Source organism: Poecilia formosa, unplaced genomic scaffold, assembly GCF_000485575.1.
Source record: "Poecilia formosa unplaced genomic scaffold, Poecilia_formosa-5.1.2 Scaffold7, whole genome shotgun sequence".
In the NCBI taxonomy this organism is placed as follows: Eukaryota; Metazoa; Chordata; class Actinopteri; order Cyprinodontiformes; family Poeciliidae; genus Poecilia; species Poecilia formosa.
The window spans coordinates 2362882-2373093 of NW_006799946.1; the positions used below are offsets into that span (position 1 = coordinate 2362882).

At 39.4% G+C, this 10212-nt stretch overlaps 1 protein-coding gene across 7 annotated transcripts in view; it reads left to right on the plus strand.

The window, feature by feature from the left end:
- sdk2b (sidekick cell adhesion molecule 2b) overlaps window positions 1-10212 on the plus strand; it is a 315126-nt gene that overhangs the window by 241451 nt on the left and 63463 nt on the right. For all 7 annotated transcript variants that reach the window (XM_016681386.1, XM_016681392.1, XM_007571333.2 and 4 more), the window contains exons 5-7: window positions 2385-2518; window positions 8633-8744; window positions 9152-9342. In XM_016681386.1, the coding sequence (XP_016536872.1) occupies window positions 2385-2518; window positions 8633-8744; window positions 9152-9342 (437 nt within the window). The remainder of the gene's footprint in view (window positions 1-2384; window positions 2519-8632; window positions 8745-9151; window positions 9343-10212) is intronic.

A 10212-nucleotide genomic window follows, 5' to 3' on the forward strand; every position in this document is an offset into this window, starting at 1 on the left:
TTTTTGTTTTGTTTTTTGTTTTTTTGGGTGCAGCATAAGGAGTTATGCCTGGACTGCATAGCTATTTTAGAACATCCCTGAGATGTTACCCGAAATTCAGTCACTGCTTTGGAGACTTCCTGTGTTTCCTTCATCCCTGAAGGGATCCATAATTCATACACGTGTGTCCAGGATGTCACCGCTCCAGCGAACTGGCATGAAATATTTACCGCATATCATGAGCTGCAGCCATTGAAGTTTGCTTGCCCCTTTAGAAAGAGTATTTAGAGTCTCGGCATGTGAAGCGGATCCCAAATGAGCTCAGTCGCCGGGGTCGCTTCTGACATATTTGGGAATCGGTCGGTCTGAAGATGGATCTCAGACTGTAAACGCTGACAGCTCAGGTAGTCTGTGGTGTTAAAGGGTGCAGTGTTTCTGCGCATGCTTCATTGATCATACATATTCTGCTGTGTTTACTCCATAAACACAGCCTTGATATTTAACTGCACACATGTTGAAGGGTAAACTGTACCTCATCAGTCAGTTACTTTTGACTTTACTTTTTAAATAAATTCTTATAATGAGCTAGAAAACCACTAAAAGCATTGCACCTAGTATTTTGTTGTTCTTATTTATAGTTATCACAGTTTGTTTTAGGTGTAGTACTGATAGCAGCTCCAGGACAGACTACATATGCGCAAGAGAACATATCAAGTTTTTTTTTTTGTTTTTTTTTCTTTTTCAATAAATTCATCTCCCTCTACTTTAAGCTTAAATTAACTAAAGCTCAAAGCCATGTTTGAGGAAATACATTTTTAGAAAACTTGAAAAACTACACCCCTGATCAAACAAATGTAACCTTTTCTCAGTATTATATTGTTTATTGGAGACACATAAATAAACCGTCTTTCTTTAGACTATAAATATTTTGTTGAAAATAAGTTCAAGTTTTAACTTAAATTACATTGCATTATCATCAGTGGTTAAGCCCAGAACAAAATATGAAACAGAGTGGAAAGGTTAAGTTCATCCAGCACTCGCTCACCAGGGAACAGGAGAGGGAAACGGGGATCCTTTTTTTCACATTCTGTTATTTTTAAAGTAGTTTGAGGTCTTTAAGCTCCAGAAGACCATTATCATCAGCCTTTTCTTCATTGCTCTAGTGCAGGGGTCACAAACTCCAGTCCTCAAGGGCTACCATCCTGCAACGTTTAGATTCACCTCTGCTCCAAAATGTCTGAATTCCCTCACCAGCATTCATTCCTCTTTGCAACAGGCTGGAAACAAGCAGCTTATTTGATCCAGGTATGTTTGAGCAGAGACGCATCTAAAAGTTACAGGATGGTAGCCCTCAAGGACTGGAGCTGGTTACCCCTGCTGTAGTGTGTAGAGCTTCACATTGTACTTTCAGTGATTAATTTACCTTGGTAGCAGTTTTAAAACAGCTATGAAAAGACGTGCATCCTCTTTTTGATCATACGTGGCATATTCTTTTTTTCAACAAAATATAAAGGACCAAATGCCACTGCCTTTCACTGCATTTGGACCCCCTAATTATCATATTCATGCCTCCTTATTCTCAAGTCTTTGGGTTTCAGAATTTTGTAATTATTTGGTATGTGTTAAGTCAGTGATTAGTAAAAATATAAGCAGAAGCAAAGAGAAATGCAAAAATGAACAGTAGATAAGAGAGGAGAGGAAGAGAAGAAGTAAGGAGACGAGCTGATACTGTGCAAAACAAGTCCAGAAGAAAAGAGTGTTGACGGCAAACTTTGCGTGACTGTAGAACATCACGAAACAGGAAGAAGGATCTCATTGTTACTGGATGGTACAGTCACAGAGTCAAAGCCAGCGCATGAAAAAGTCAAACAAACTAGTTGTTAGGATCCATAAGACACGCTGGTTAAAAATGAATCTGTGTTTATTTATTTAGACTCTCAGCACCCGGTACAGGAAGATGTTAATGTCTCCAAAAGAGGCTAGCTGCCAGGGTTCAGGTCGCAGAAAGCGGCGAGGTACAAACATCCAATTAATTGCTGCAGCTTATTATGCAAGGACATCATATTTGAGTCAGGAGAGGATGTCGATATTTCTCCTATGCTCGTTCAGCACTTACACATTGTTTACACATTGCAAATCAATCGACTTAACACTGCTTGAACAGTGTAATTAAATGGTAAAATGTTTGATGTTCCTTTCAGCAGCGGGATCAACTGTGGACCCAATAAACTTCAAACATATTTAGCCTTAATTGGACAATGCAGCCTCTGATGATGCCAGCTGCATATTCTTTTGAAACAACTTTTGTTGGAACTCAGATCTTGGCTGAGCTTTAACTTTAACAATGTGTGTCTTAGATTTGACTTTGTTTGTACTGAATCCACATTGTTTTGTCCCCGTTTCAGCGCAATTACTTTGGACAACACACTGGTTATCCTGTCTTCGGTGGCACCAGATGCTGGGCGCTACTATGTGCAAGCGGTTAACGACATAAACGGAGAAAACAAGACCAGCCAACCTATCACTTTAACAGTTGAGAGTAAGTAACATTTATATACATACTTTAATTTCATCATACTGTGCTCCAAGTAGGAATGATTTAGACGAAGTGAAGTAGTTTGGAGTATTTAAAGCAGTCTCTATATTTGCAATAGTGGAATACTTGGAGAGGAGCTCACCAAGGCTCTCAGTTAATAAGAGTCATTTTGCCCCTTGAGAAATATATCAAATATAGTCAAATTGAAATCTTTTGTATACACACTTTTACATAAAACTTATGTTTACTTTGTTGCTATTTTCTCTGAAACATGACAAGTCCAATCAGAACGAATTCAGGTCAGGATTTGAACCCAGGATCTTCTTGATGCAAGCCAACAGTTTTTACCACTGTTTTCACCATGCAGCCCAGTTAGAAATGGTTTAATTAGTCAAAAATAAGACCTTACTAAAAAAAAAACAACAAAATATTTCATACCTGATCATAAAGCTCGGTATTTGTAGTCAAGTTTTGCCTACATGCACAGTAAAAAAAAATACTGTTACAATATTGCACAAATACTAAACACACAAAGCAGAAGAGATTATTTCCCTAAGTGCCAAGTAGTTAAAATTCAGCAACATTTTCAGCTTCCACAACAAAAAAACAAAAAAAAAACAAGACTCACAAATCGAACCCAGTCAGCCGGCCTGAGCTGAGCAGAGAGAAATGAAAGAGAGAATCTAACAGACGGCATCGTATGACATGGTAGACTGGAGTTCATTATGAAAGTGAACGAGGAGGGTAAGGGTAAGATAATATAGCTGACAACACGAGGGAGCAGAAATAGCCCGTGGCTCACGTTGAGAATAGTGGCAGAGTTGATTATACAAGAGCTAGAACACACACACGCAAAACCACACACAACTCGAATTATATGGCAAAGCAAGCGGGTGGTGGTGGGCTCAGCTTTTCAGGTCTGATGGAAACGTGACATGCATTGGTTCGAGCATTTACCATATGCTCCACATATGTACGCATTCACATGTACAGGCGGCTGGAGGAGCTTGTGAGTTCTTGCATTTTACAACACTTGGATCTGTTTCTGTCAGCATCTTGAAGTGTCCAGATTCATATTTTCAAAGACTTCGTACAAGTTTTGCACAAAATAAAAAAAATAAAAAAAATTGTGGTTTTTGAATTTCTCCTGCTTCCCTGTAGCTTTAGCATCTTTCAAATCATTCATTCAATCAGCAATATACATTTTACTATTGCCTTGCAATCAACTGAGGTTCTGACAGAGACTGACATAGTGAGATGAATTTGATTATTTGATTTGTAGATTTTTTTTTTTTTTTTGGTTTGAGTATAACGGGAATGCTGAAACCAATTCAAGGGAAGTATCCATCAAAACATGAAAACCCCCCACCCCCAAGATTCCTCCACTCTCCCTCCTTGTTCCTTGTTTAGCCATACAATTCAAGCAGAGTTGGTGTGACATAGAGATATGAAATGAAGAAAGGACCTCAGCAGCTTGTTGCATAATGCAGACGAGTCTGGACACATTGTGATTTTCCACTGCCAGTCTAATAGCAACCAGTAGTGACCAACATGTTTTACACCAACACTGAACATGAAAAGCGCAGCCCAGAGGATAAATGACGTGAGAAGAACCTAAAAGAACAAGTAGAAACCAGTAGATCAAATAGGAGACAAATTATTTGATCCCAGTGATCGTCTCATTTGGTCTGATTTGAGTAAATGAATCGATGCAGCAATTCAGACAGATAAAACTATTAAGAGACTTGAAAACTAACAGACCAAAATGAACATGGAAGTGCAGCCAGGGATCAGAGGCACCTACAAGTAATTATCTACAACACTTGGATTTGCTTATAGCATTCTTTGCCCCCTTTTTTTTTTTTTTTACAAACAGCCTTCCAGGTTGACTGTGAATTAGGGGTTGTGGCTCTGCCTCAAGCAAAGGGGCTCAGAAAACTTGTCTTGTTCAAGTGATGGCAAAAAAGATTGTGAGATGACTAAACAGAAGAGAGGTTTGTCTGGATAAATAAGGGTGCCCGGTCCAATCCGTCAAAGTCAAAAAGAAGAGTTTAATCAAATGCAATGATGTCTTCCCCGATTGTTTTCCAACCATCGCCTGCAGTTCTGAGATACAGATCTTAACTAAAACATTGAAATTAGTGACTGAAGTGTAGCCTTAGAGATAGGTGAAGAAACTACATGAAGCTCAAAACAGAGCTGATGCTCCCCCTCATCAAAACTACGAAACATATGTAGTTAAGGCATTGGATCAGGACCTCTGGAGTAACAGTGAGAAATTGCTGGAGGGCCTATAAAAACCTTCTGGTGTGGAACATTCTGGAATGCCCCCACTATGAGTGGTAAGAGATTTTCTCTCTTGCTCTCGATGAAGGCAGATGCTTCTTTCCTCTGCTCCTTCCCTGCCCATGCCTGCTCTGCTTGCTCTGATTTTGTCCTGTCTTTTTCTATATTTTTGGAGCCTTTCTTTGCACATCATCCAAATCTACAAATTATGGATCTGGTCAACCGATCTCTCAATGCAATCGATCAAATTTTCGACGAGAAGTCTGGACACAGGAGAGCCCTCTTGTCCTGTGGGGACACACCCGGCGGGATTCACCCTGGATTTATTCATGATAACAGGATTTCTGCTGTTTGGAGCTTGTGGATTCCTGGCTTATCGACAAATTTGTGACGGACTTGGCCGAACTAGGGAACACTCGGACTGTTGGTGTGGACAGAGACGAGGACTCTAAAACTCACTAAAAGGATGGAATCGATCTTGGAGAAGTTGCTAGTTTCGGCTCAGTGGAACGACCAAACTAATTTGGATGATTGGGAACTGAGATGTATCGGAGAGACTTTAGGGAAGATTGAAATTTATAATCTTCCTGACCTAAGACATTCTGTTTCTGAATTGGTTTTTCCTGTGTGGCCTTGGAAGGGATGCATATTTCTAATCTCCTTGAAGATATGTAAACACAACGCTCTTCCCTCCTCAGCCCTCCTGTAACCATGGAGCTGTGGAGCTGAGCGCTCCCAAGGACACTCCTCAATAACAATACCTTTATCGGACTTTACCAGGAACCTTGGCCACCTGGTTCCATGGATCTTTGATGTCACCGCCTTCATTCGTGTCTTTGTTTTGCCCATTGTTTTGTCTGAATGTTGCCATCTGCCCTAATGTGTCCTTTCATCTTTTTTGTTAGAAACGGTGGAGTACTCCCTATTTAACCCAGAAAAGGATTATTTTAGTTTATTAGTACCATCAGAAAATGTGGAGTATGCACTATTTAGATCAACATTATACAGCCCAGAAATGGAATCAGAATTAGAATAACTACGAACTTGGAATCTGCAAATACTTAACAGGAACAGTCACTGCTTAGTTGCAAAGCAAAGGATTTAGAACAAACTTAGAATTGTGGAGTACTCACTTTTACCCAGAAAAGGAATTAGATCGGTCACTCTTTAGCTTATTTTCTCAGAAACTGTAGAGTACTCACTATTTAGAAATGGAATTAGATACTTATCAACCCTGAACAGGAGCACTTAGTTTACATACTTTAGAACATTAGATCAGTTTTCTTTCCTCTTTTGTCTTTCCTTTGGTTTGTTATTTTGTTTGTATTTCCTTTTAACTCATGTCAAGCAGTTTGAATTGCCTTGTTGCTGAAAATGTGCTATATAAATAAAATTACCTTACCTTACCTAAAATGCTGCTGGAGAGAGATTATGCTTTGCTTTGACCTGTTACCTCCCTGACCAGATCTCACATAACTCGAAGACAAAGGATGGGTGGCAGGAGGCATCCAGTCAGAAGCTTTAACCATCTCAGCAGTTGCCCTTCTCTGAGGTGACCCCTGGCCTGCTGAGAGTAGTAGCCCTTTTTCCCAGTTGAGAGCCATTGCCTCAGACCTGCGTGAGCTGACTCTCATCCCAGATGCTTCATACTCAACTCTAAACTGATAAAGCCCAACTTGCACTCAGATCAACCACGAGTTTCTGCTCAGAACTCTAAAAGCGTGTTTGTTTACAAAAACTTCAGAGATGGAAATAAGTATAAATATATGATGCTGTTACGATGCAAGGCACTTTGAACTAACTTGTCGCTAAAATATGCTTTACATTTAAACTTGACTTGACTTACAGCATGATAAAAAAAAACCCCTCATATTTCTACCATTGGTACGTGTCAAACTTGGCAACAACTTCTTCTAAAAGAGATGTTTAGTAGTAGCAGCAATCTTCTTGTGATCTGTCATTACACCAGACGGTTTCTTCAAGACGCAACAAGATTCTTTGGATGTTTTTATTTTTTCTTTAGTTGTACTGGTGAAACTGATCAATAGAACAATCTCACAAATTATACTGATGGAATGTGACTTGCATGAAGAAGTACCGATAGGATCTTACCTTGAAATGTTTGTTTTGTTTTAACTTGAATTTGACCTCAGCTTTTTCTGCTAGCTGCCATTTCCAATTACATCACAAACTAACGAAGAAAACATTAAAATGCAGATTTTTTTCGAGACATCATTTATTTTACCTGCTTTGTCTGCCTCAGTTGCAGTAATTTTCAAAGAATTTGACAGATGCTGTGCACATGCCCAAGCCTGCTGATTAGGTTTGAAGATTATTTGTAAAGCTTTGAAAATTGGAACACCTGACCTTTACTAATGATGACTGAGAACAAAATGTGATCCTGAAAAGCTGAAGCCCTGGTGAGGGTTGTCTGACAGCTTAAATCAGAGTGAGAAAGTGAAGCTTTCTAATTTAAGAATTGAACTGAGAATTGTATACTTACATTTCTGAAATTAATTATGACTAAAGACAAAGGAATAGTGAATTCGGAAATCCTGGTTTTGTTACTTCTCAAAGCTTATCAAAGCTACGGATATCTTTCTCTGGGATTTAATCACATACAGTCCCGACACTAAGTTGGGATACTGTAATGTGAAGTGAAAGGACAAAAAAACATGTGCTTTTTCTTTTTTTTTTTTTTTACTTAATTAATATAACCTGAAAAAAGTGACAGCCATTGGCATCCAGCCGCCTTTTGCTGGAATTACAGATGCTTTAAGATGAACTTTGATCTTATCTAATCAAAGTTTATCATGAGATTATCATTTGGGTTTTTCACAAATTGTTCCAAACATAATTTACATTTCTGAATTTAAAGAACGCGAGAAAAGGTCTCAAACTGTGCTTTGCAACATTTTGCTATTTAACTAATATGAACGATTAAAGAAATTCTAGCAACTTGCAATTTGTCTTAAAGCTCTTCCTCCCCCACTGCACTCTCACACATATCTCAAAACTTCCAAAGTAAGAAAATTAACACGTTTTTGCTCCTGCTTTCTGTTACATGAACATTTTAAAGAGCCAAAAGCCTTGTCGGATTAAGTCTCTCTCAGGTGAATAGCTGTCAGTCATTGGCCTGCTCTGAGGTACCCGTGTTTACGTACATCAAAGCCTGCAAATAAACCCAGGTTGGTATTACCTGAGTCATGACATCCCCCGTAGCTACGTCTGACATGTGCCGCCATGAGCTCAGTCCCAGGGCATGACAGGACTGACAGATCGCTATGAGTTTATCACAGACATGACATATTTCAAGCGGCACACACACACACACACACACACACACACACACACCCATGCACACGCATGCAAGGCTTTACAACGCCATCAGCAGTGTCTAATGCCCCAAACATACCCAAACAAAAGAATAAATGTGTTTTCAGATGGCTTTAAAAACTCAGGTGAAGTGAACGCATAGGCAAGGATCCATTGAGCCCTTCTGTTTTATGTTGGCAGTATTTGGCAGTATTTTTCTTTGTTTTTGGTCTTCCAAAAGATACCTTGTTATGCACACTCAGTGCACTGTCTCATCCTGTTCGACCCGTCTCTCAGTCATAGCTCACGCTCGGTGTGTTCGCCGGTCAGTTTCAATATTTCACATCAATGGGCACCTGCAGAGAGTGCTGAGTGGAGGCAAGATTTATAGGATGTTAAATACAAAATCCTCCAGTCGCCTCACGACACTGCTCCTCCTCCTTTCAGTTCTTTCAATCAATCAGCTACTTGGAAAGCATCAATGTATTCGTATGCAATTTTTGTTTGTCCATCTAGACATTGGAGGTCCGGCCGACCCCATCGCCCCCACTATCATCATCCCGCCCAGGAACACCAGTGTGGTCACGGGCACATCAGAGGTCACGATGGAGTGCGTGGCCAATGCCAGGTAAAAACTCTCATCTACATTTTTAAGGATTTGTTCCTCCAAAATGGGGGAAATCTGCAGGAACTTCCAACAACTATCGCTGCTCGCCACAAACCTTTAACTTGTCATTGTTTATTCAGTGTTTAAAAAATAAAAAATAAAACAAAAGACATCTTATTGTTTTTAACAAAATCCCCACTGCCTTGTCACCCTTGCTGTTAACACATTGTACAGCCTCCGTTATGAATAGTACAACACTTGAGGCATGCAAAGAGCATTTGCTGTTTCAATTTTGTACATTCCCCACGAGTCGTGCATGGGTCATCTCTTTAGCTTTTGTCTCCTCAAGCTAGGTTTGAATATTGCTTACCACGTACCGAAGAGAAATTAGATCTGATGTCTTTTTTTTTTTTTTTTCCCATGTGTAGGCCTCTTATAAAGCTGAGTATCTCCTGGCGTAAAAACGGCGTGTTGGTGAGCAGCGGTTTGAGTGACTTCAACCGCAGGCTCACCATCCTCAGTCCAACGGTGAGTGACGCCGGATTCTACGAATGTGAAACCGTTCTCCGCAGCAGCAGCGTGCCGTCTGTCAGCGCCGGTGCCTACCTTCATGTGTTTGGTAAGGAAACTCATGCAGTCAATTTACTTTGACTTGTTACCATGTAATGTGTGCTGAAGTGCCGTCGTAGTTCTGTACGCATTCGTGTTTGCAGGCCTCTGTGTCTTCTAATTACTTCTGTTTAACACCTGGGTTCCACACTGATTCACACCTTTCTTTCTTATGACGAAACTGTTAATAAAAAAAATTAAAACATCGCACACCGAATACAGATATTTATGAAGTGACTAATTGTACCTGTGAGTGCGAAATCAAAAAGATTACAAGTTTGCCTTTGCAAAATAAGTTTTCAGTGATTTTCCTGAGAGGAACTTGTGTCACCCTGATCAGGATTGTTTGAAGCGTATGAAAAAATTAACACCTTTGATTACAAGTTTCTGAACCTAATACTCCTTGGTGTAAATTACAGAGTTGCAAGCAGTTTTTCCATTGGCTTATGACATGTTTGAAGTTTTATTACATGAGAATCGCAGACATCAGCCTATATTGGAATTTTATGATAGACTAAAACGAGGGGAAAAGGAAAAGTGTCAAAAAAGATTGTGCCATTGGTGCTTTGCATTTATTTTAGCATTGAGGCTAAAACTTATATTTTATGTCTTTTTTTTTATTTGTTTTTGCATGTTTTGCAGTTTCACTTGTATGGGTTATCTTATATGTTTTTCTTATATGATTGTCTGAACAAGCAGACAGACATTTTGCAGTGTTTCCTTGCAAATTTGCAATTTCTTCATTAATGCTCTCTACCATCTGAGATTGGCTTATACTCATATTTCACTGAGTGGACTGTAAAATATATCAGAATTAAGGGGACTTCATGCAAATTCATTTTATTATTTTCTTTTTTTTAACCAAAAAAAAAAAAAAAAA